This window comes from Anomaloglossus baeobatrachus, chromosome 4 (assembly GCF_048569485.1).
Source record: "Anomaloglossus baeobatrachus isolate aAnoBae1 chromosome 4, aAnoBae1.hap1, whole genome shotgun sequence".
NCBI lineage: Eukaryota > Metazoa > Chordata > Amphibia > Anura > Aromobatidae > Anomaloglossus > Anomaloglossus baeobatrachus.
In genome coordinates, this window is record NC_134356.1 from 481,661,714 (window position 1) to 481,689,140 (window position 27,427).

The window sequence follows — 27,427 nt, forward strand, 5'->3', positions numbered from 1 at the left end:
CGAGTGGAACCTGTCTTGTTAAACCATTGTATGGTCTTGCCCACTGTTCTGCAGCTCAGTTTCAGTGATTTGGCAATCTTCATATAGCGTAGGCCAACTATATGTAGAGTGACACAATTCTTTTTTCAGCTCCTCAGAGAAATCTTTGCCATGAGTGCCATGTTGAACTTCCAGTGACCAGTATGCAAGAGTGTGTGAGCTGCTCCCCATTCACATCTGTCATCTTGTAACACTAATGAGCCACATTACACCTGGGAGGGAAAATGGCTAATTGGACACAATTTGGCCATTTTCACATAGGGGTGTACTCAGTTTTGTTGCCAGCGGTTTTGATATTAATGGCTGTGTGTTGTTACTTAGAGGGCACGCCATATGTACACTGTTATACAAGATGTACAGACTACTTTACATTGTATCAAAGTGTCATATCTTCACTATTGTCCCATGAAAAGATATAATAAAATATTTCCAAAAATATTAGCGGTGTACTCACTTTTGTGATTTACTGTGTGTATGTATAGTATATATTCACACCATAGAATGCGGAGACACACCTGCACTAGAAGGGAATGGGTCTTCAGTGAATAACCTATTGTTTAAAGGGAACCTGTCAAATCCCATATGCATTCTGACCTACAAGCAGGGCGATGTGTGGCCTAGTAACCCCTTCCTACGCATCCCTGTGTTGTAATAGTGTGTACTATGAATGTATTAAAAAATGTTTTATTACTTACATGTTCCCTATGTAAATGATCAGAGGGGCTGGTCCCCTGGGCGTTGCATCTCCCTGTTGGCGTTTGCATGCTTTCTGTGGTATTACGCTCCTGTGGGCGTGCTATCATGGATTTACATTAGCAACATCACTGTCAGCTCCTTGAGATCCCGCGCCTGCGCGCTTACCATTCCCGCAGTCTTGTAATCCGGGTACTTGCTTGTCGGCTTCAGACGCGCACTGTGCATGCTCAGAAGACTCCTGTGGTTCTGACCATGCGCAGAGCAATTTTCACACTGGCCACTGGAGGTTTTTGTTTTTTTTTTTTTTTTTTTCTTCTTCAGACTTGGGGTTTACTCACATTAGCGTACAAAATTGGACAAGTGCAATGTGCGAAAATCTCGCATTGCACTCAGACCAATGTTAGTAAGTGTTGCAGATCTGTGAGATTTTTTCCTCTACTCTGAACTGACAGGAAAAAAATCACTGCTATGTTGCTATTGGCAGGGTGTCTCTGATAACGCATGTGTATGTATGAAACATTGGACTTCAATCGGATGTCATCTGAGTACAGTCTGATATACCCTGAGGCAGACAATGGAGAAGATGGAGAGATTCATTTCTCCATCTTCTCCGCACCTGTGATCCGATTCTTGCACACAAGAGAATCAGATCACAGTAAAATAACTCCCAGCTCACACTCACAGCAGAATCTGAGCTAAGTGTCATCAGCATCCAATGCTCTCACTTTGGTTTCTATACGCTAGTATGACCCCGGCTTTATTGCTCTTTTACGAGGGGCTGCTGATAAGTCTTTTGACCTTGTGATCTTTTTTTGTTTCTATGGTAACAAATGTTACATCACATGAAAACCTTATGTGTCTAATATATGTTTTCAAAATTTTATGTTTGTTGCTTATGGCAACAATGTGCTACGCACGCGGGAAAACAATGGCGGAGACTAATGTGATATTCACAGCAACTGAGAGCAGAAAAGTGAAAAAAATTATTGTTTCTGCAAGGAAAGTCCGCAAAGGATATTCATGGTGATATGTCACAGACATTGGGGGATTAATGGCCTTAATATTCCACAGTTAAGAACTAGGTTGCTAAATTTAAAATGGGCCACTTCAGCACCAATGATGAGGAACGTCCTGGACGACCGAGAGTGGTGGTTGTTCTGGAGATCGTCGATGCTGTGCACAACCTCCTACTGCAGAATTGACGAATTTCAGATAAAGCAATAGTAGACATCATGGGGGATTTTCCGTGAACATGTTTGTGTCATTATCCATGAACATTTGAACATGAGGAAGCTATCTGCAAAGTAAGTCCCCAAATGTTTGACAACAGATCAGAGAAGCATGCGAGTGAAAACTTCCCGGTCAATTTGTCAGTGATTCTGGACTGATAAGAACTTCCTGGATCGACTGGTCACTGTGGATGAGACCTGGATTTATTTGTATGACTTTGAAAACAAGAAGCAGTCAAAAGAGTTGAAGAACAGTTTTTCAACTTGGCCAAAGAAGTTAAGGGTGCAAAAAGCAGCCACTAAGGTGATGGCGTCTGTGTTCTGGGATAAGGAGGGTGTGCTGCTAGTGGACTACCTTCAAAAGGGTTCCACCATCAATGCAAGGTATTACATTGAACTTTTGGACCAATTGAAGGCAGCTTTGAAGGCCAAAATGCGCCACAAGCTGTCCAAAGGAATCTTGTTCCTGCAAGACAAGTCCTCCGCTCACCCTGCACAAGCGACCACGGCAAAACTTGCAGAGCTGGGATTCCAGCTGGTTGACCATCCACCTTGTTCACCAGATCTAGCTCCCTTCGACTATCATCTGTTTCCAAACCTGAAGAGACACCTCAAGGGTACCAAATTTCACACCATTTCGGATGCCATGGCTGCTACGGATGCCTGGGTTGAGGCACAACCGAAATCCTTCTTTTTGCTAGTCTAAAGGCCCCTTTACACACTGCAACATCGCAAACGACATCGCTGTAACGTCAGTGGTTTTGTGACGTTATAGCGACCTCCCCAGCGACATTGCTGTGTGTGAAACACATCAGCGACCTGGCCCCTGCTGTGAAGTTGCTGATCACTACACATCTCTCAGGACCATTCTTCGGTCCTTTGTTTCCCGCTGTGCAGCATGATTGCTAGAAAGTCTCAGTGTGTAAAGGGGCCTTTACAGTGACTTCGTTAGCGACTTCCCTTTCAAAAAGCTGCTTTACAACGTCCCCAATGACTAGCTAGGTCATTCTGCAGGTCCGTATCGCTGTTGCGTTGTTTTCCAGGTTTGCATGTTTGACAGCTCACCAGCGACTCACCAGAGACTTTGTAGCGATCCCGGCCAGGTTGGGATCGCTGGTGGGATCGCTAGAAAGTCTCAGTGTGTAAAGGGTCCTTTACAGAACTTGGAATACTGATGTAAGAAGTGTGTTGACATCAGTCGAGAGTATGTGGAATAAATGTAGAGTTTCATCATTCTTTCTTGTTTTTTTCTGGGTAAAGCCAAAGACTTATCAGCAGCCCCTGTAGTAAAGCTGGTGTCACACACAGCGACAACGACAACGACGTCGCTGCTACGTCACCATTTTCTGTGACGTTGCAGCGACGTCCCGTCGCTGTCGCTGTGTGTGACATCCAGCAACGACCTGGCCCCTGCTGTGAGGTCGCCGGTCGTTGCTGAATGTCCAGCTTCATTTTTTGGTCGTCACTCTCCCGCTGTGACACACACATCGCTGTGTGTGACAGCGAGAGAGCGACGAAATGAAGCGAGCAGGAGCCGGCACTGGCAGCTGCGGTAAGCTGTAACCAGCGTAAACATCGGGTAACCAAGGGAAGACCTTTCCCTGGTTACCCGATGTTTACGCTGGTTACCAGCCTCCGCTCTTGCTGCCAGTGCCGGCTCCTGCACTGTGCACATGTGGCTGCAGTACGCATCGGGTAATTAACCCGATGTATACTGTAGCAAGGAGAGCAAGGAGCCAGCGCTAAGCAGTGCGCGCGGCTCCGTTCTCTGAACTGTGACATGTAGCTGCAGCACACACCGGGTTAATTAACCCGATGTGTACTGTACCTAGGAGAGCAAGGAGCCAGCGCTAAGCGCGGCTCCCTGCTCTCTGAACATGTAGCACAGCGACGTTATGATCGCTGCTTCTGCTGTGCTTGACAGCTAAGCAGCGATCATAACAGCGACTTACAAGGTCGCTGTTACGTCACCGAAAATGGTGACGTAACAGCGACGTCGTTGTCGCTGTCGTTTAGTGTGAACCCAGCTTAAGTGTTTTCAACAAGCTCCTTATCAGCAGAGGTAGGATAACAGTGACTGATAATACGGGATAAACCATTCAGATTAGTTGATGTCACAGCTGACGCTGCACACCCTCCATTGATAGTGACCTTTGCACATGCTAATTGCATGCTTCAATACAAAAGATGGTGTCAGGATTTGATCATTGCTGTTGATGTACGTGTGAATTTTCTTGAAACAAGAAGTTAGTCTTAAAAAGCCCTGGTCAGTGTGAAATCGTTAAGATTTCATTTTTTATTTGTCATACAGATGGTGATATGAAAAAAAAAAAAAGCATTGACGAAAATGTCTTAAAAATACTTTAACACAAGAAGCAGATGTAAACACAGGGTCATATTCTGATGCCATATTCCCTCTAACACAAAGAATGCTCAGAGTACTTATATTGCAAAATGAAAAGTGTCCAATCCAAGGGGATCTACCGTAATCCATCAGTTGGATAGTATTTAGCAATAATTATATCCCCTTAGATTAGACGCTTTTTAATGTTCAATAATTATACCATTTGTTACGGGGCATATATCAGTAGGGTTTATTCAAGCCCGGACTAGTGCTGTATATTTATAATCTAGGATTATGTGCTACCTGATCCAGTAATTATTTGGATACATATATACATAACTCTATTTATATATCGTTTTACATGTCAGCTTCTTTTTAATCTAACATAGGAACAGATATATAATATACATATCTCAGTGGTAGGTTAATATATTGACTATATAATAGTGATATGCATTTTTTAAATTTTAATAAACTGCGTTTATCAACACTGAGATCCTGTATACTTTTTCTTAAATATACATGTACAGTATATATCTGTATAAGTTTAGAAGGTATTGTGAGCCTACTTTACGACCAGCGAGATGTGTTAAACATATTATGCCATGTACTGGATTGTATTAAATCTGGCACCGTTTTCTTACTTTTTTTGCATATAACAAAACCACTAATAAATCATCTTCCTTTATATATTTCTTTTTTTTTAGGTTTCAAAGAGAGGTGTGACCTATGGTCAAAGGGAGAAGATGATAGCAGAAGCTAGGCGCCAAGAATTTATTCGAGAAGACCAGATTAAGAAACTGAACCAAGAACAGCAAATGGACGCATGCTTGAAGAGTGAAGAACGTGTGGAAAAGAAACGCTTTCTGAGGAGACTTCAGGATGAAGAACAGGAGAAGAGGATGGAGGAAACACTCCAGCAGGTAAGTGAAGCTCTTTTCTCACATAAAGACCCATTTTGCACAGATCAGCCATTCTCATCCAAGGATTCCCTAGAACAGTACTGTGAAAAGCCCAAAGTAAGTTATGAGCATGTGTCCCAACACGCTTTGTCCAGAAGGTTCAGCATACTAGCTTTTAGGCTATGTGCGCACGTTGCGTTTGCGGAAACGCTGCGTTTTGAACTGCAGCGTTTCGGTGCCAAATTGCATGAGTTCAGCTTCTCCAGCAAAGTCTATGAGAAAGCCGAAAAATCAATGCACACGCTGCGTTTGTAAACGCAGCGTTTTGGATGCCCAAGATCGCTGCGGAAAAAAAAGCAGCATGTCACTTCTTTTGTTTGTTGTAGCTGCATTCTCCACCCATTGAAATCAATGATGTAGGTCAAAACGCAACCAAAATGCACTTGGACTGCATTTTTGTTGCGTTCCGCATGCTTTTTTGACAAGCAAAACGCAGGTATTTTCTCTGTCAATGTCGGTCAATCTCTGTCTGTGGATGTCGGTGAATCTCCCTCTGTCATAGTATCATAGTTTATAAGGTTGAAGGGAGACTCTAAGTCCATCTAGTTCAACCCGTAGCCTAACATGTTGATCCAGAGGAAGGCAAAAAAACCCCAATGTGGCAAACAAGTTCCAATGGGGAAAACATTTCCTTCCTGACTCCACATCCGGCAATCAGACTAGTTCCCTGGATCAATACCCTGTCATAAAATCTAATATACATAACTGGTAATATTAAATTTTTCAAGAAAGGCATCCAGGCTCTGCTTAAATGTTAGTAGTGAATCACTCATTACAACATCATGCGGCAGAGAGTTCCATAGTCTCACTGCTCGTACAGTAAAGAATCCTCGTCTGTGATTATGATTAAACCTTCTTTCCTCAAGACGTAGCGGATGCCCCCGTGTTCCAGTCGCAGGCCTAGGTGTAAAAAGATCTTTGGAAAGGTCTCTGTACTGTCCCCTCATATATTTATACATTGTGATTAGATCCCCCCTAAGCCTTCGTTTTTCCAAACTAAATAACCCCAAGTTTAATAACCTGTCTTGGTATTGCAGCCCACCCATTCCTCTAATAATCTTGGTGGCTCTTCTCTGCACCCTCTCCAGTTCAGCTATGTCCTTCTTATATATCGGTGACCAGAATTGTACACAGTATTCTAAGTGCGGTCGCACTAGTGACTTGTACAGAGGTAGAACTATATTTTTTTCATGAACACTTATACCTCTTTTAATACATCCCATTATTTTATTAGCCCTGGCAGCAGCTGCCTGACACTGTCCACTAAAGTGAAGTTTACCATCCAACCATACACCCAAGTCTTTTTTTGTGTCTGTTTTACCCAGTGTTCTACAATTAAGTACATAATCATAAATGTTATTTCCTCTACCCAAGTGCATGACCTTACATTTATCTACATTAAACTTCAATTGCCACTTCTCAGCCCAATCCTCCAATTTACATAAATCTCCCTGTAATATAAAATTATCCTCCTCTGTATTGATTACCCTGCAGAGTTTAGTATCATCTGCAAATATGTCTGTCTGTCGGTCGGTCTGTCTCTTTCTCTGTCAGTTGGTCGCTCTGTCTGTGTGTCTCTCTCTCTCTCTCTGTCGGTCGGTCTGTCTCTCCCCCTCTCTCATACTCACCGATCACCGGCGCGGCGCTGCACGGCTGTCACACTGCTCCGGCGGCTTTTCCTCTTTTGAAAATGCCGGCAACTCATTATTCAATCTGGTATTCCCTGCTTTCCCCGCCCACCGGCGCCTATGATTGGTTGCAGTCAGACACACCCCCACGCTGAGTGACAGCTGTCTCACTGCAACCAATCACAGCCGCAGGTGGGCGGGTCTATATCGTGCAGTAAAATAGATAAATAAATAATTAAAAAAATTATTTTGATACCAGCCAGGGTAAAGCCAGGCTGGTATTCTCAGGATGGGGAGCCCCACGTTATGGGTAGCCCCCCGGCCTAACAATATCAGCCAGCAGCCGCCCGGAAGTGCCGCATCCTTTAGATGCCACAGTCCCGGGACTCTACCCGGCTCATCCCAAATTGCCCTGGTGCAGTGGCAATCGAGGTAATAAGGAGTTAATAGCAGCAACCTATAGCTGACACTAAGTCCTAGGTTAATCATGGCAGGCGTCTATGAGACACATTCCATGATTATCCTGTAAGTGAAAGTAAATAAACACACACACACCCGAAAAAATCCTTTATTTGGAATAAAAGACAAAAAAAAAAACACCCTCTTTCACCACTTGATTAAAATCCCCAAATACCCCTCCAGGTCCGGCGTAATCCACAGAGGTCCCGCGACGCATTCAGCTCTGCTACATGAAGCTAACAGGAGCGGCAGTAGAACACCGCCGCTCCTGTGAGCTCCATGCAGCAACTGAAGTGAATCGCGCTGCCAGCGGGGACGTCACTGAGGTAATGCCGGTGTGTGTGTGTGTGTGTGTGTGTGTGTGTGTGCGCGCTGTGATGATGGGTGCGGTAGTGCCTGCGTGTGCGGGGATGATGGGTGCGGTAGTGCCGGTGTGTGCGGGGATGATGAGGGCTGTAGTGTCGGGATGTGTGCGGTGATGTAGGCGGTAATGTCGGGATGTGTGCGGTGATGATGTGGGTGGTAGTGTCGAGATGTGTGCGGTGATGATGTGGGCTGTAGTGCCGGGATGTGTGCGGTGATGATGTAGGCGGTAATGTCAGGGGACGTGTGCAGTGATGTAGGCGGTAATGTCGGTATGTGGGTGGTGATGTAGGCGGTAATGTCGGGATGTGTGCGGTGAAGATGAGGGCTGTAGTGTCGGGATGTGTGCGGTGATGTAGGCGGTAATGTCGGGGTGTGTGCGGTGATGATGTGGGCGGTAATGTCGGGATGTGTGCGGTGAAGATGAGGGCGCTCTCTCGCTAAAGAAAACTTAATGCAACACGTTATTTCACTGGAATCCTTGGCCTTTATTATCACACTATTTGCAAGGCATCCGTCACATGCGTTACACAACGCATTGTGACGGATGCCGTTCACCTCAAGTGTGAAAGTAGCCTTAACCTGAGTGACGGCAGCGCTAATCGCGTGGCTCACTTCAGTCACTCAGGGGATTAGCGGTCACCAGTGAGTCCTTCACGGGTGACCACTAATCAGGACGCCACACACAGGCAGAGCCGCGGATGACAATGAAGTCGGGTGAAGTTCACCCGAGTTCATTCTCATCGCGCGACTGTCTGTCTGTGTGTGCTGTCAGCCGGCATGTAGCAGAGCTGAATTGCCGGGGGAACGCACTGTCAAAAATGCTTGCAAAATGCATGGACAAAACATCCAAAATGCATGCGTTGTGAATGCATTTTTTTATTATATATTTTTTTTTTTTTACAAACTCAGTGTCCAGTCTGCCAGAGGGTGCGTTCTTTTCTGCACTGCAGAAAACGCAGCATGCGCATATACCCTTACTCCATGACCTTTACACAATGTTGGCATTTCCTGAAACAGCTTCTTTAGATAGTCAACTGAATGGCTTCCAATGAATAGGAACTCCTTGGCAAGAGTTAATTTGTGCAATCACTGACCTTCAGAAAGTGTTTGCAAACATCAGGAGTGTTTTGCGGAGGCAATGTTGGTACACAGATTCATTCCGAGGCCTATTCCACAACTGTTCTAAGCCAGATTATGGCAAGGACCACTTGAGTAAGTAAAGAGAAATGATAGTCCATCATTACCGTAACACATGAAGTGCAGTCATGAAAACCACCAATTACTATGATGACATTGGAGATCATGAGCACCACCGCAGGAAAGGAAGACCAAGAATTACACTGACAAGCAAAAGGGTAACAATGTTTTAAACCTTTGAATTTCAGGCTCCATATCTTACCATCCTGTACAACTTTGAGCATGAGAATACCTTAATTTTATAGAGAATCACCTTGGCTAGGTCATACAGAATTATGACTTGCAACTATTTAGCATATGATTAGTTATGCAAATTCTTGTCATGTCACTGCATTGTTACTGTTTTGCTCCTAGAAATCTAAATTTTAATTTTCTTTGTCGCTCCATTGGGAGACCCAGACAATTGGGTGTATAGCTTCTGCCTCCGGAGGCCACACAAAGTATTACACTTTAAAAAGTGTAACCCCTCCCCTCTGCCTATACACCCTCCTGTGCATCACGGGCCCATCAGTTTTTATGCTTTGTGTTGAAGGAGGCACACATTCACTCATGCTCCCATTTTAGTCAGCAGCAGCTGCTGATTGTATCGGATGGAAGAAAAGAGGGCCCCTAACAGGGCTCCCGGCATGCTCCCTTCTCACCCCACTGAGTCGGCGGTGTTGTTAAGGTTGAGGTACCCATTGCGGGTACAAAGGCTGGAGCCACATGCCGTTTTCCTTCCCCATCCCTTAGGGGCTCTGGGAGAAGTGGGATCCTAACCGGTCATCCAGGCACTGGGACCGGGCTCCCTCCGCAGCCCCTGTGGGATTCTGACGGACAGGAGACTGAGTATCATCAGGGACAGGGCCCTGCATCTACAGGTACTCTGTGTCCCCTTGGGGACGGTGCATGGAGCACTTTGGCCTCAGACGCTGCAGCGGCTGCTGTGTTGGTATGACGACCGGGACTACCGCGCCGACCGCGCCTGCTTGCCGGCCGCGGTTTTAAATTTAGTCCCCGGCTTTTGCGGCCTAGTGCCTTAAACTCCCGCCCCCGGGCCTGCCAGTCAGGGGTGAGGGCGGGACGGTCGGCCTGACGCCGACAGTGAGGGCTGGAGCACACTTAGGTGTCCTCCTCCCCCCTCACTAATCACTCTGGGGCACCAGATTCCCGCACTTTTTTAGTTACGGCCACGGCTCCCTCCTCCCCTGTGAACGCCGGCAGCCATGTTTTAAACACATTCTGCCGGTGGAGGACTTCTGGCTGCAGCTCTGGGAGACCCGAGGCTGGGAATCTGGTGGCCGCACACCGCTTGAGCGGTCGGTAAGCCACACCGGTCACCCAGTGCTGGTCCCCCTGGGGTGCCGAACTGTGATATATATATATATATATATATATATATATATATATATATATATATATATATATATATATATATATAATATTTGTATTTGTATAAATTTTCTCGGTTCGGCTGTATTGTTAGCTTTTGGCTATATACCCTCAGTGATCACTCTCCTGAGAGACAACAGCATGTCGTTCACAAGGAGCAAGGGTGCCAAGACACAGGGTTATTTTGCAACCTGTACCTCTTGTGCGGCTATGCTACCTGCAGGTTCCACCTACCCTCACTGTGAGCAATGCTCGGACCCTGTGGCACTCGCTCAGCCAGAGCCTCGGGCACTGGTGGGACCCTCGGCCCAGGTAGAACCGCCGGCTTCCCCTGTCCAGGTGACAGGGACAGAGTTTGCAGTTTTAGCTGAGAAACTCTCTGAGTCACTTTCACAATCCATGGCTCAGTCTATGGACAAATGGTCTACTAAGATTCTAGAGGCCTTGCAGTCCAGACCGGCCCTTACACAGGCCCCGGGCACTGTGGGATCACCCCCAGGCCCCTCTCGGTCTGCGACGAAGCGTGCTCCTGGGGTGGCCTCTAGTTATTACGTGGAGGACTCCGGCACGGACCGCAGTCCCAGACCGGCTAAGCGGGCTCGCTTAGAATCTTCCCCGACTTCATCACGCTGTTCGGGGTCTCAGCTTGAGGACTCTCTGGAGGATGAGGCGGAGGTCGCAGCCCAGGACTCTGACCCTGACGTTGCTCTCAATCTTGATACACCTGAAGGGGACGCCATAGTAAATGACCTTATAGCGTCCATCAACCAGGTGCTAGATCTTTCTCCTCCAACTCCACCTGTAGAGGAGTCGGCTTCACAGCAGGAGAAACACCAGTTTAGGTTTCCCAAACGTACACTGAGTGCTTTTTTCGATCACTCTAACTTCAGAGATGCTGTCCAGAAGCACAGAGCTTTTCCGGACAAGCGCTTTTCTAAACGCCTTAATGACACACGTTACCCCTTCCCCTCTGACGTAGATAAGGGTTGGGCTCAATGTCCCAAGGTGGATCCTCCAGTCTCTAGACTGGCGGCTAGATCCGTAGTATCAGTGGCTGACGGTTCATCGCTCAAGGATGCCACGGACAGGCAGATAGAGCTCCTAATGAAATCCATCTATGAAGCCACAGGCGCGTCTTTTGCTCCGGCCTTTGCAGCCGTGTGGGCACTCCAAGCTATCTCAGCTTGTCTGTCTGAGATTAATGAGGTCACCCGTACCTCTGCTCCGCAAGTAGCGTCTTTGACTTCTCAGGCGTCGGTATTTTCATCCTACGCCATGAATGCTGTCCTGGACTCGGCTAGCCGTACAGCGGTAGCATCCGCCAATTCGGTGGCAGTCCGCAGGGCCATGTGGCTACGCGAATGGAAGGCAGACTCTGCTTCCAAGAAGTTCTTGACCGGTTTGCCTTTTTCTGGCGACCGATTGTTTGGCGAGCAATTGGATGAAATTATTAAGCAATCCAAGGGAAAGGACTCATCCTTACCCCAGTCCAAACCAAAGAGACCTCAGCAACGAAAAATTCAAGCGAGGTTTCGGTCCTTTCGGCCCTCAGCCAGATCCCAATCCTCCTCGTCCAACAGGCCACAGAAGAGCCAGAGGAACTCTTCTGCATGGCGGTCTAAGTCACGTCCTCCAAAGACCGCCGGAGGCACCGTCTCCAAGGCGGCCTCCTCATGACTTTCGGCCTCCCCAATCCGCATCCTCGGTCGGTGGCAGGCTCTCCCGCTTTGGCGACGCCTGGTGGCCACATGTCCAAGACCGATGGGTGAGAGACATTCTGTCTCACGGTTACAGGATAGAGTTCAGCTCTCGTCCTCCGACTCGTTTTGTCAGAACATCTCCGCCCCCCGAGCGAGCCGATGCACTTTTTCAGGCGGTGGACACTCTGAAGACAGAAGGAATTGTGATCCCCGTTCCCCTTCAGGAACGTGGTCGCGGTTTTTACTCCAACCTGTTCGTGGTGCCAAAAAAGGACGGTTCATTCCGTCCCGTTTTGGACCTCAAATTGCTCAAGAGACATGTGAGAACCAGGCGGTTTCGCATGGAATCCCTCCGCTCTGTCATCGCTTCGATGTCCCAAGGAGACTTCCTAGCATCAATCGACATCAGGGATGCCTATCTCCATGTGCCGATCGCACCAGAGCATCAACGCTTCCTGCGTTTCGCCATTGGGGACGAACACCTTCAGTTTGTGGCACTGCCTTTCGGCCTGGCGACAGCCCCACGGGTCTTCACCAAGGTCATGGCATCCGTTGTGGCAGTCCTACACTCTCAGGGCCACTCGGTGATCCCGTACTTAGACGATCTCCTAGTCAAGGCACCCTCCCGGGTGGCATGTCAACACAGCTTGACCGTTGCTCTGGAGACTCTCCAGAGGTTCGGGTGGATCATCAATTTCCCAAAGTCAAAATTGACTCCGACCCAATCACTGACTTACCTCGGGATGGAGTTTCATACTCTCTCAGCGATAGTCAAGCTACCGCTGGACAAACAGCGTTCGCTGCAAACAGGGGTGCAATCTCTCCTTCGGGCCCAGTCACACCCCTTGAGGCGCCTCATGCACTTCCTGGGGAAGATGGTGGCAGCAATGGAGGCAGTTCCCTTTGCGCAGTTTCATCTGCGTCCACTCCAATGGGACATTCTCCGCAAATGGGACAGGAGGTCGACGTCCCTAGACAGGAACGTCTCTCTTTCTCTGGCAGCCAAAACCTCTCTCCAGTGGTGGCTTCTTCCCACTTCTCTGTCAAAGGGAAAATCTTTCCTGCCCCCATCCTGGGCTGTGGTCACGACGGACGCGAGTCTGTCAGGGTGGGGAGCGGTTTTTCTCCACCACAAGGCTCAGGGAACCTGGACTCCGACAGAGTCCTCCCTTCAGATCAATGTTCTGGAGATAAGGGCAGTGTATCTAGCCTTAAAGGCGTTCCATCGGTGGCTGGAGGGCAGGCAGATCCGCATACAGTCGGACAACGCCACGGCGGTCGCGTACATCAACCCACCAGGGCGGCACTCGCAGTCGTCAAGCCTTCCAAGAAGTTCGGCGGATTCTGCTGTGGGCGGAGGCCACAGCCTCCACCATCTCCGCAGTTCACATCCCGGGCGTAGAAAACTGGGAAGCAGACTTTCTCAGTCGCCAGGGCATGGACGCAGGGGAATGGTCTCTTCACCCGGACGTGTTTCAAGAGATCTTTTGCCGCTGGGGAACGCCGGACGTCGATCTCATGGCGTCTCGGCACAACAACAAAGTCCCGGCATTCATGGCACTGTCTCAGGATCACAGAGCTCTGGCGGCGGACGCCTTAGTTCAGGATTGGTCGCAGTTTCGACTGCCTTATGTATTTCCTCCTCTGGCAATGCTGCCCATAGTATTGCGCAAGATCAGGGCCGACTGCCGCCGCGCCATCCTCGTCGCTCCAGACTGGCCGAGGAGGTCGTGGTACCCGGACCTGTGGCACCTCATGGTGGGTCAACCGTGGGCGCTCCCAGACCGACCAGACTTGCTGTCTCAAGGGCCATTTTTCCATCTGAATTCTGCGGCCCTCAACCTGACTGTGTGGCCATTGAGTCCTGGCTCCTAGCGTCCTCAGGGTTATCTCAAGAGGTCATTGCCACTATGAGACAGGCCAGGAAACCAACGTCCGCCAAGATCTATCACAGGGCTTGGAGGATCTTCTTAGCCTGGTGCTCTGATAAGGGGTTTACCCCCTGGCCGTTTGCCTTACCCACTTTTCTTTCCTTCCTTCAATCCGGAATGGACAAGGGTTTGTCTCTCGGCTCTCTCAAGGGACAAGTATCGGCGCTTTCCATGTTTTTTCAAAAGCGTCTAGCCAGGCTTCCGCAGGTCTGCACGTTCCTGCAGGGAGTTTGCCACATAGTCCCACCTTACAAGCGGCCGCTGGAACCCTGGGATCTCAACAGGGTTCTACGGGCTCTTCAGCAACCACCTTTTGAGCCGCTGCGGGATGTCTCTCTATCACGTCTTTCGCAGAAGGTGGCATTTCTAGTGGCAGTTACATCACTCCGAAGAGTGTCAGAGCTTGCAGCGCTGTCATGCAAAGCCCCCTTCCTGGTTTTTCACCAGGATAAGGTGGTTCTGCGTCCGGTCCCGGACTTTCTCCCTAAGGTGGTGTCCCCTTTTCATCTCAATCAGGATATCTCCTTACCTTCATTTTGCCCTCATCCAATTCACCAATGTGAAAAGGATTTGCATTTGTTAGATCTAGTGAGAGCACTCCGGATCTACGTGTCTCGCACGGCGCCACTGCGCCGTTCTGATGCGCTCTTTGTCCTTGTCGCTGGCCAGCGTAAGGGGTCGCAGGCTTCCAAGTCAACCTTGGCTCGGTGGATCAAGGAACCGATTTTTGAAGCCTACCGTTCTTCTGGGCTTCCGATTCCTTCAGGGCTGAAAGCCCATTCTACCAGAGCCGTAGGGGCGTCTTGGGCATTGAGGCACCGGGCTACGGCTCAGCAGGTGTGTCAGGCGGCCACCTGGTCTAGTCTGCACACTTTCACGAAACACTATCAGGTGCATACCTATGCTTCGGCAGATGCCAGTCTAGGTAGGCGAGTCCTTCAGGCGGCGGTTGCCCACCTGTAAGAGGGGGCCGTTGTCGGCTCTTTTTATCGGGGTATTCTTTACCCACCCAGGGACTGCTTTTGGACGTCCCAATTGTCTGGGTCTCCCAATGGAGCGACAAAGAAGAAGGGAATTTTGTTTACTTACCGTAAATTCCTTTTCTTCTAGCTCCTATTGGGAGACCCAGCACCCGCCCCTGTTCCCTTCGGGCTGTTTGTTCTTTTGTGTACACATGTTGTTCATGTTGAATTGTTCTTTTGGTTCATGGTTTTCAGTTCTCCGAACATCCTTCGGATTGAATTTACCTTAGACCAATTTATAAGTTTCCTCCTTCCTGCTTTTGCACCAAAACTGAGGAGCCCGTGATGCACGGGGGGGTGTATAGGCAGAGGGGAGGGGTTACACTTTTTAAAGTGTAATACTTTGTGTGGCCTCCGGAGGCAGAAGCTATACACCCAATTGTCTTGGTCTCCCAATAGGAGCTAGAAGAAAAGGAATTTACGGTGAGTAAACAAAATTCCCTTCTTTATTATTTTCTTAGTAGTTTGTAAATCCAACTTTGGCTTTCAAAACTACCTCAAGCATATCTCAAGCTAAATCTGATTCCAGTTCTCTTCTACACGGTCCCAATGTTGGTTCATACTGGTCAACTCCCTTGAGTATCTATACAGGTTTTTCTTCAACTCTACCCAGAAGTGCTCGATTGGGTTGAGGTCTGGGGACTGAGGGGGCCAATCCAGCACCTCTAATTCATTGTCATTGAACTATTTCTTTGCCAAGCTTGATGTATGCTTCTCGTTATCCACTATGTTGTCCCTTTCATACTCATTGTACTCAATTGTACAAAGTAATTGGTCTTGTAGGATACTCACATATAGCTCGGCACTGAGACCACCAGTGATCCTGGTCAAGTATCCAATGCCTTTTGGCTGAGAAACACCATCATATCATCAGACGTCCTCCACCAAACTTGACAGTTTGTTCAATTTCTTGATCCGTTAGCCCCTTTTTCCTTTGTTTCTTCCAGGCCCATTTGCACCCATCAGAGCCTAGACTATTGGCTTTCATATCATTGCTCCAAATCACACATTTCTAATCTTCTACTGTGCACTGTTCGTATTTCTTTGAAAACTCGAGCCAACGCTTCTTATGACGATATTGAAGTCGAGGTTTCTTCACCTCTTTTTGGGCCCACATTCCAGAATTGTGTAACATGCGCCGCATGGTGCTTGCATTGACATCTGTGATATCACTATTACGAAGCTTATGAGCCGCCTCCACTGCCGTATTTGTAGCGCCAGAACTGATAGACTTTGAGATGAGTCGATTTGTTGGCTCCGATATTTTGCCTGGATGTCCGCCTTTTGGCTTTTGAGTGGATGGACAGACTTCATTTTGTATACTTCCAACTTTCATGGCACTCATATCATGCAGTTTGCCAATTTTGTTGGCTGAAAGACTGCTATCGATGAGCTGGATGATGATCTTTCTCTTTTTGGGGGGGAAATCTCATATCTGCTTCTCAATTCGAACCAGTGACCTTTCACTTCGGAATCAACCCAATAAATCTCTGAGCTATTAGGGCATGTGAAAACAGGTTGAATTTTGTATTCTACAGGAAGAAGAAAAAATTCAAACACCAGGAGCAAAACAGTAACAATGCAAAGACATGACAAGAATCTGCATAACTAATCATATGCCAAATAGTTGCAAATCAAATTTATTTGTGAGATAACCAAGATGATTGTCTATAAAATGAAGGTAGTCTCATGCTCAAAGCTGTAGTGGATGGTGAAATATGGAGCCTGAAAGTCAAAAGTTCAAACATTGTTACCCTTTTGGTCTGCACTGTACCTCTGCTGCAGAGGATAAGCTCATCAGAGTTATTACTAGCCTCAGAAACATAAAAATGGAAGCACCTCAGATAACAGCCCTCATAAATGAGCTACAGACATCAAGTAGCAGACACATGTGAACATCTAAAATTACAGCTCTTTCCTCAAAAAACTAACCCTCATATGGTTATGTGGATGGAATAATAAGAGTTATGGTTCATTGAAGAGTTAAATGAAATTATGAATCACGCAAGAAGTTGCTAAGATATAATAAGAAATGAAGCAATACATTTATTTAATAAAGTGCTTATGCAAAACTACACATCTAAACATGACAAAAGTAAAACATGATCAATCATCATCATCATCATCATTTATTCACAACATGCTAACTTATCATACTCTTACCCAGGCATGTCAGTTTATGGGTTTGATATTTTCCTGGCATCTTTATGCTTTAATGTGATGTAATCTGTATTTCTTTGTCGCTCCATTGGGAGACCCAGACAATTGGGTGTATAGCTTCTGCCTCCGGAGGCCACACAAAGTATTACACTTTTAAAAAAGTGTAACCCCCTCCCCTCTGCCTATACACCCTCCCGTGGATCACGGGCTCCTCAGTTTTATACTTTGTGTGGAAGGAGGCACACATCCACTCATAAGAAAAAAAAAAAGATTTCTCATACATAGTATGACGGATGGAAGAAAAGAGGTCCCCTATGGGGTCCCCGGCATGCTCCCTTCTCACCCCACTATGTCGGCGGTGTTGTTAAGGTTGAGGTACCCATTGCGGGTACAAAGGCTGGAGCCACATGCCGTCTCCTTCACCATCCCTTATGCGGCTCTAGGAGAAGTGGGAGCCTCACCGGTCATTCACCTGCTGAGACCGTGCTCCATCCGCAGCCCCTGGTGGAACCTGCTGGACCGAGCGTTTTCATCCCCAGGGACCGGGCCCTGCACCTTCAAGGTACTCTGTGTCCCCATGGGGGGACGGTACGGGGAGAGAGGTCGCCTTTCTCCCCAGTAGCGCCGTCCGTTGTTTTTTCATCGGACTTCCGCGCCGGCCGTGCCTGCTTGTCGGGCACGGCCTTAAATTTAGTCTCCGGCTTCATCGCGGCCTAGTCGCGAAAAATCCCGCCCCCGGGCCTGCTTGTCAGGGGTAAGGGCGGGATTACCGACAGAGGGCTGGAGCATCTTTGCATGTCTCCCCTCCCCTCTCATTGACCACTATGGGGCCTCCAGATTCCTGCCTTTTGCCGGCGCCGCCCATGGCTCCACTCCCCCCTTGAGAGCTCCGGCGGCCATGTTTGGCATTCTGCCGGTGTATGCTGCAGCTGCAACAGCTCTACAGCTCCGGGGGACCCACGACAGGGAATCTGGAGGACACCAGCGGTTGGTAAGCCACACCGGTCACCCGGTGCTGGTTCCCCTAGGGTGCCGTGATATATATATATATATATATATATATATAGATAGATAGATAGATAGATAGATAGATAGATAGATAGATAGATAGATAGATAGATAGATAGGATAAGATATATATTTATATGATATATATATATATATTTATTTATATGATATATATATATATATATATATATATATATTTATTTATATTCGGAACGGCTGTATAACCCTTTCCCATATACCCTCAGTGGTCGCTCTCCTAAGGGACACTTATTGCTTACAGCATGTCGTCCACAAGGAGCAAAGCCCCTAAGGCATAGGATTTTTTCGCAGCCTGTACCTCTTGTGGGGCTATGTTGCCTGCGGGATCCACCTACCCTCACTGTGATCAATGCTCGACTCCTGCCACGCTTGCTCAGCCGGAGCCTAGGGCACTTGTGGGCCCCTCGGCTCATGTAGATCCCCCTGCTCCTCCTGAGCAGGCTGCAGGGACAGAGTCACCGTCATTGGACTCTTTCGCGGAGAAACTCTCTCAGTCACTTTCTCAATCCATTGCACAGTCTATGGACAAATGGTCATCTAAGCTCCTTGAGGCATTGCAGTCCAGACCGGGCTCTTCACAGGCCCCGGCCCCTGTTAGTTTGTCTCCTCCAGGGCCTTCTCGGTCCGCGCCGCAGCGCGCTCCCAGGATAGCCCCTAGGTCCCAGGCGGAGGACTCCTGCCCGGATCGCAGTCCCAGACCGGCTAAGCGGCCTCGCTGGGACTCTTCCCCGGCCTCCTCACGCTGCTCTGGATCTCAGCTTGAGGACTCTCAGGATGACGAGGCGGACGTGGGAGCTCAGGGCTCTGACCCTGACTTTGCCCTCAACCTTGATACCCCTGAGGGGGACGCCTTAGTAAATGATATTATTTCGTCCATCAACCAGGTGTTGGATCTCTCTCCCCCGCCTCCACCTGTAGAGGAGTCGGCTTCTCAGCAGGAGAAACACCAATTTCGATTCCCCAAACGTACGCGCAATACGTTCTTTGATCACTCTAACTTCAGGGACGCTGTCCAGAAGCCCAGAGCGGTCCCGGACAAGCGTTTTGCTAATAGGCACTCTCACACGCGTTATCCCTTTCCACCTGAAGTCGTTAAGGGCTGGGCACACTCACCCAAGGTGGATCCGCCAGTCTCTAGATTGGCTGCTAGGTCCGTTGTGTCTGTTGCCGATGGCTCATCCCTGAAGGATGCCACTGACAGACAGATAGAGCTCTTGGTGAAGTCTATTTATGAGACCACGGGTGCGTCTTTTGCCCTGGCCTTTGCGGCTGTGTGGGCTCTCCAAGCAATCTCGGCATGTCTGACTGAGATTAATGCTGTCACGCGGAATTCTGCTCCGCATGTGTCTTCCTTGACCTCTCAGGCATCAGCATTTTCGTCCTACGCCATGAACGCCGTCCTGGACTCTGCTAGCCGTACGGCTGTGGCATCCGCTAACTTCTTGGCAGTCCGCAGGGCCATGTGGCTGCGCGAATGGAAAGCAGACTCTGCTTCCAAAAGGTTCTTAACTGGTTTGCCTTTTTCTGGCGAACATTTGTTTGGCGAACGGTTGGATGAGATTATTAAGGAATCCTCGGGAAAGGACTCCTCCTTACCCCAGTCCAAACCTAAGAGACCTCAGCAGAGAAAAATCCAATCGAGGTTTCGGTCCTTTCGTCCCTCCGCCAAGCCCCAATCCTCTTCGTCCAACCGGCCGGAGAAAGGCCAGAGGAACTCCTATGCGTGGCGGTCCAAGTCACGCCCCCAAAAGGCCGCAGGAGGCACTGCCTCCAAGACTGCCTCCTCATGACTCTCGGCCTCATCTAGCCACATCCTCGGTCGGTGGCAGGCTCGCCCGCTTTGGCGACGCCTGGTGGCCACACGTTCAAGACCGATGGGTGAGAGACATTCTGTCTCATGGTTACAGGATAGAGTTCAGCTCTCGACCTACGGCTCGTTTTTTCAGAACCTCCCCACCCCCCGCACAGGCCGACGCATTTTTCAGGCGGTGGATGCTCTAAAGATGGAAGGAGTTGTGATTCCCGTTCCCCTTCAGGAACGTGGTCGCGGATTTTACTCCAACTTGTTCGTGGTGCCAAAAAAGGACGGGTCATTCCGTCCCGTTCTGGACCTCAAGCTGCTCAACAGACATGTGAGAACCAGACGGTTTCGGATGGAATCTCTCCGCTCGGTCATCGCCTCGATGTCACAAGGAGACTTCCTAGCATCGATCGACATCAAGGATGCTTATCTCTATGTGCCGATCGCACCCGAACATCAACGTTTCCTGCGTTTCGCCATCGGGGACGAACACCTCCAGTTCGACGCATTGCCCTTCGGCCTGGCGACAGCCCCACGGGTCTTCACCAAAGTCATGGCATCCGTCGTGGCGGTCCTGCACTCTCAGGGCCACTCGGTGATCCCATACTTGGACGATCTCCTAGTCAGGGCCCCTTCTCGGGTGGCGTGTCAACGAAGTCTTACCGTCACTCTGGCGACTCTCCAGCAGTTCGGGTGGATCAATTTCCCGAAATCCAAGTTGACGCCGACCCAATCACTGACTTACCTCGGGATGGAGTTTCATACCCTTCCAGCGTTAGTCAAGCTACCGCGGGACAAACAGCTTTCTCTGCAGGCGGGGGTGCAGTCACTTCTTCGGAGTCAGTCACACCCCTTAAGGCGCCTCATGCACTTCCTGGGGAAGATGGTTGCAGCTATGGAGGCAGTGCCGTTCGCGCAATTCCATCTACGGCCACTCCAATGGGACATTCTTCCCAAATAGGACAAGAGTTTGGCTTCCCTCGACAAGAACATCTCTCTTTCACTTGCAACCAAAACGTCACTTCAGTGGTGGCTCCTACCCACATCTCTGTCTCGGGGAAAATCCTTCCTCCCCCCAACCTGGGCCGTGGTCACCACGGACGCGAGCCTGTCGGGTTGGGGAGCGGTTTTTCTCCACCACAGGGCTCAAGGAACCTGGACTCCAATAGAATCGTCCCTTCAGATCAATATTCTGGAGATAAGGGCAGTATATCTAGCCCTATTGGCTTTCCATCGGTAGCTGGAGGGCAGGCAGATCCGAATCCAGTCGGACAACGCCACTGCCGTCGCCTACATCAACCACCAAGGCGGCACTCGCAGTCGTCAAGCCTTCCAGGAAGTCGGGCGGATTCTGCAGTGGGTGGAAGTCACAGGCTCCACCATCTCCGCAGTTCACATCCCGGGCGTGGAAAACTGGGAAGCAGATTTTCTCAGTCGTCAGGGCATGGACGCGGGGGAATGGTCTCTTCACCCAGACGTGTTTCGAGAGATCTGTCGCCGCTGGGGAACGCCGGACGTCGATCTCATGGCGTCACGACACAACAACAAGGTCCCGGCCTTCATGGCACGGTCTCAGGATCACAGAGCTCTGGCAGCGGACGCTCTGGTCCAGGATTGGTCGCAGTTTCGACTGCCATATGTGTTTCCCCCTCTGGCGATGCTGCCCAGAGTACTACGCAAGATCCGGTCCGACTGCCGTCGCGCCATTCTCGTCGCTCCAGACTGGCCGAGGCGGTCGTGGTATCCGGATCTGTGGCATCTCACGGTGGGTCAACCATGGGCGCTTCCAGACCGCCCAGACTTGCTGTCACAAGGGCCATTTTTCCATCTGAATTCTGTGGCCCTCAACCTGACTGTGTGGCCATTGAGTCCTGGCTCCTAGCGTCTTCAGGGTTATCTCAAGAAGTCATTGCCACTATGAGACAAGCCAGGAAGCCTACGTCCGCCAAAATCTATTACCGGTCTTGGCAAATCTTCTTATCCTGGTGCTCTGATAACGGTTTTCCTCCATGGCCGTTTGCTTTACCCACATTTCTTTCATTCCTGCAATCTGGAATGGACAAGGGTTTGTCCCTCGGCTCTCTCAAGGTCCAAGTGTCGGCGCTCTCCGTGTTTTTTCAAAAGCGTCTAGCCAGGCTTCCGCAGATCCGCACGTTCCTGCAGGGGGTTTGCCACATGGTCCCACCTTACAAACATCCGTTGGAACCTTGGGATCTTAACAGGGTTCTGACGGCTCTTCAAAAGCCGCCTTTTGAGCCGCTGCGGGATGTCTCTCTCTCCCGTCTTTCTCAGAAGGTGGCCTTCCTGGTGGCGGTCACATCACTTCGGAGAGTGTCTGAGCTTGCAGCGCTGTCATGCAAAGCCCCCTTCCTGGTTTTTCACCAGGATAAGGTGGTTCTGCGTCCTGTCCCGGAATTTCTCCCTAAGGTGGTATCCCCTTTTCATCTAAATCAGGATATCTCCTTGCCTTCCTTTTGCCCTAATCCAATTCACCAGTGTGAAAAGGATTTGCACTCTTTGGATCTAGTTAGAGTACTCCGGTTCTACGTGTCTCGCACGGCGCCCCTGCGCCGTTCAGACGCGCTCTTTGTCCTTGTCGCTGGCCAGCGTAAGGGCTCTCAGGCCTCCAAGTCAACCTTGGCTCGGTGGATCAAGGAACCGATTCTCGAGGCCTACCGTTCTTTTGGGCTTCCACTTCCTTCAGGGTTGAAAGCCCATTCTACCGGAGCCGTAGGTGCGTCCTGGGCTTTGCGGCACCGGGCGACGGCTCAGCAGGTGTGTCAGGCAGCTACGTGGTCTAGTCTGCACACTTTCACGAAGCACTATCAAGTGCATGCCTAAGCTTCGGCAGACGCCAGTCTAGGTAGGCGAGTCCTCCAGGCGGCGGTTGCCCACCTGTAAGAGGGGGCCGTTTTCGGCTCCTTTTTTATTGAGGTATTCTTTTACCCACCCAGGGACTGCTCTTGGACGTCCCAATTGTCTGGGTCTCCCAATGGAGCGACAAAGAAAAAGGGAATTTTGTTTACTTACCGTAAATTCCTTTTCTTCTAGCTCCTATTGGGAGACCCAGCACCCACCCCTGTGTCCTTCAGGCTGGTTGTCCTTTTGTGTACACATGTTGTTGATGTTGATTTGTTCTTATGGTTCATGGTCTTCAGTTCTCCGAACATCCTTCGGATTGAATTTACCCTAGACCAATTTATAAGTTTTCTCCTTCCTGCTTTTGCACCAAAACTGAGGAGCCCGTGATCCACGGGAGGGTGTATAGGCAGAGGGGAGGGGTTACACTTTTTTAAAAGTGTAATACTTTGTGTGGCCTCCGGAGGCAGAAGCTATACACCCAATTGGCTGGGTCTCCCAATAGGAGCTAGAAGAAAAGGAATTTACGGTAAGTAAACAAAATTCCCTTTTTTAATAATTCTAATTAAATATTTTACTTTTGTGCAGTCTGGTACATTATTTGCAGGATTTATGGTTCTCTGTACACATTTATTTTATTTATTTTTGTAAATCGGTTCTCTCACAGGGTAATTATGCAGCGCAGCCTAAAGACCAGCCCCCCAGAGAATCTGCCAGCCATGCCCCCTTGAGAAAGACCATAAACATTTGCACTAAATATGAAGACCCATATTTCTGCAACCATAAGGTGGATTTTAAAAAAACAAAACCTGGATATGTAAGGGAGCAGTGGGAATAACACAGGAACAAAAAACAACCACTTTTAACCTGTTGAAAGGTCTCTTCATGTGAATAAGGATGGACTGCAATAACAGACCCAGCCTATAGACTAGTGTGGCAATGCTTCTGAAAACAAGTTATAGCTATAGTATGCTTTATCATTGTAGAAAATCCATAGAAGGTGTAACTTATCTTGAAATACCTTCAGAAGTTTCTTTTGCTCTAAATGTAGGCTGAGGAAAGCAAACGTCTGAAAGAGTTACAGCTTGAGCAAGAAGAGCGGATGGCACAGGAGCTTGCAAGAATAAAGAATGAGCAACTGAAAGATGAGAAAATGAGGCAACAAATACGAGAGAACAGGTAATGGTTATTGATTCTGTAATAACTCATTTGTGGTTCATTAAAGGGAACCTTTTCAGCAAAAACAAACAACATATTTACCCACAGTCATGGTGGTAATCTTCAGGGAAATGGTGCTTTAAATACATGTGTTATCCAATAGGAAGTGCGGCTGCAGGTAGGAAAGGAAGTTATATTCTCCCTGCAGGTATTCGCTCCATGTCATCGGGCATGCTAGGGCAGTGAGCAGTGGATGTATTCTATACAGTGAGCACACTGTATTCACTCCTCCTGCTTCCTGATTGATGTACTGATCTGTAAACCTCTATGGAGCAGGATTTCAGTCAAGGAACAAGGAATGTAATTGTAGCACACCCAATGTGTAGTGAGCACTGACTGTTCATGACTCTGGCCCTACCCCAATGACTAGACATGACCTGCTGCAGGGAGAATATAACTTCAATTTTTCCCTGCAGCCACACTTCCAATTGGATTGCAGCACATGTTTAAAATGGCATTTACCTGCAGATTACCTCAATATGAGCAGTTGACAGATTTCATTTAATTATACAAATTCTATCAAAGGGATCTTGTCACCAAGATTTTCCCTTATAACCTGCGGCCACCACCAGTGAGCCTTATATACAGTATTCTAGAGTACTGTATATAAGAGCCCAGGCTGCGCTAAATAACATAAAAAGACCTTTATTATACTTGCTTAGGGGGTGGTTGTGTCTATTGGGTGTCGCTGCTCTGGGGTCCGGCGCCTCCTCTCTTCCGTCCATCGCCGTCCTCCTTCCCTGCTCCGTGTGGATGACGCATCCTACGTCATCCACACAGAAGCATTAATGTCGCTTCTGCGCAAGCGCACTTTGATCTGCTCTGCTGAAGGCATATGATATTGTGCACATGCGCGGGCGGTCTTTGACCTTTCCTTGCACCTGCACATTTCAGTACTTTGCTCTGCCCTCAGCATGGCAGATCAAAGAGCACATGCACAGGAGCGCCATGTGGGCATCTGTGTGGATGACATAGGACACATCATCCATACAGAGCAGGAAAGGAGGGCAGCGATGGGTGGAAGAGAGGAGGGTCCGGACCCGTTACTAGTGACGCACATCGTACCACACCACCCCTTAGGTGAGTATAATAAAGGTCATTTGTACGTTATACAGATCGGCCTGAGGACTTATATACAGTATTCTGGAATCGCATCGCCGGGATACCAGAAGGTAAGAGATTCGCTAGCCTACTGTCTAGCTGCAAGAGGCTGCTGACCTGGCCGATGGACCACGGTTCTGCAAATTGACTCACCCATCTATATTATTTTGTTATTTTGATTACCCTAAAACTGATCTATCTGAACTGAAGTAACAAATTTCACAAGACAGAAGCCAAAAGATTAAAAATTCCTGACCAGTAATGAGTTCTCTTTATTTCTAATGTGAAGTTATAGCAGCATATTTCATATTAAAGAGGAACCCTGCCTCCTCGTCCTAAATTCCATGTAACATGTTATTTAGGATTATACAGTCCTGGCATCTGTTCCAGTATCACAGGGCACTTTTCTCTTTACTCCATATCTACTACATTAAAAAAAAAAAAAAAAAAAGCTGAAGAGACTTGGTTACCAGTGGGGTGACAGAGAGGTGTGTGCCTTGTCAAATGTAGAAATTTGGCATGGGGGCATGTAGGGCAAGGTCCAGACTGTATAGCTGAAACTTCTAGTACTACACTTGTATCCCTGTAGCAAATGATGGGGCAACAAGACCAGCCCTAACATACAGTAGTTGTAGAAAAGACATGAACCACACATCCAAAAATCATATGTTCATCTAATGCCGCTAAGCAAACTTTATACAACTGAACATGTGGTTCTTTGTTTCACATTCTGATTAGACTGTATGAAGCCCCATCACAGCAAAGCTCTCAGTGGGTCCCTAACTTTAAATAGCATTAAAAGTGCAGCACAATGCACCAAGCACTGCGGCAGTGAAAGGGCATAAGCAGGGTGGGTGACCTGATGCCCCACAGTACCCATATTGTAAGGCTGAGTCCCCTTCACTCAAGGCTACACTGCCCCACAGGCACAAAAGCATAGTAACAATGGCCAACACACAGCACCAACACCAAGTCAAAGGGGCTAGAAAACGTACCTTCACCAAGCTCTCAGACTGGGAACTGAAAGCAGTTCTGCATCTTTGCCCAGAGCCAGCACAGAAGTAAATGCTCAGCTCCTCAAAATGTGGTTGAAGCCCAACAGCTTCTGCAAGCTAACATTTCACCTGCTCCCAGTGCATATGATGGGGCTGCATCCAGCATCTGTAAGCAAGTGGAACACAAGTTATGGCCTTCATTTGTTGCCAATAAGGACATGTGCAGAGTGCATCAACTGCCCAGAGCCGTCCAGTTCATGTGCAAGAAGCAGAAGGTGTGATGTCTATTCGTGGGGTACCAGAGTAATCTAGAAGTTCTGTTAATAGTCAACTCTGAAACATTTCTGCTGGATGCTATGGTTTGACTTTTAGTACAGTGTGTCCGGTTCTGGGATATCTGTAATGATCTAGTGTGCCAGCTAGCCCTGTTAGGCTATGTGCGCACGTTGCGTAAATACATGCAGTTACGCTGCGCTTTGTAGCGCAGCGTAACTCCATGCGTCCTGCGTCCCCTGCACAGTCTATGGAGATTGTGCAGGGGCCGTGCGCACGTGGCGTTTTAGAGCGCAGCGCTTCGGCTACTGCCGAAGCGCTGCGTAAAAAGAAGTGACATGTCACTTCTTCCGTGCGCTTTGCCGGCAGCTCCTGCTCTGTCTATGGGAGGAGCTGCAGGCAGAGCGCATGGAATCTGCTTCACTACAGACATTTCTGCAGCGATTTAAAGCGCACATGTGCTCTTCAGATCGCTGCAGAAATTTCTGCAGTGAACTGTACGCAACGTGTGCACATAGCCTTTCTTTGCCTATAGCCTCTTTTTGTACAGTCTCCAATCAGTAGGGCTACCAGCTTGATCCTGTGCAAAGTACAGTGAGTGAGCACAACAGACTGCTCCAGTCCACCATAAATTTCAGAGCCAGCCCAGATCAATGACCGGAGAAAGTCCCCTACTTGAATGCTAATCTCCACGAATTCTCGAACGTCTTTTGTGACAGGTCCTATCGTGGACCATCTACTAAATCCACTTTGCCTAAGTGTATTTAGTTTACCTCTCCCTATTGATGGTGAGGATATCTGTTATGAAGCATTTCATGTTTGTATTACTTCTAAACAAGCATTTCTTGCATGCAGTTACAAACTCACATGTTCTCTAAACTCCCACAGAGTGACACTCTTGACCAACAAAAGGGATGAAAAATGCTTTTACCCTTTCAGCTCCAATGCAATTGTCCCCACAGTGATCAGTGAGGGGGGGAGGAACATACAGGATGCCCTGGCCCTCACAGCCGACGTCAGGTCGGCAGT

General features: G+C 48.6%; 1 protein-coding gene across 1 annotated transcript in view; it reads left to right on the plus strand.

Moving 5' to 3' along the window:
• MNS1 (meiosis specific nuclear structural 1) overlaps window positions 1-27,427 on the plus strand; it is a 90,052-nt gene that overhangs the window by 17,616 nt on the left and 45,009 nt on the right. The window contains exons 2-3 of the mRNA XM_075342736.1: window positions 5,016-5,231; window positions 23,863-23,990. Of these exons, the coding sequence (XP_075198851.1) occupies window positions 5,016-5,231; window positions 23,863-23,990 (344 nt within the window). The remainder of the gene's footprint in view (window positions 1-5,015; window positions 5,232-23,862; window positions 23,991-27,427) is intronic.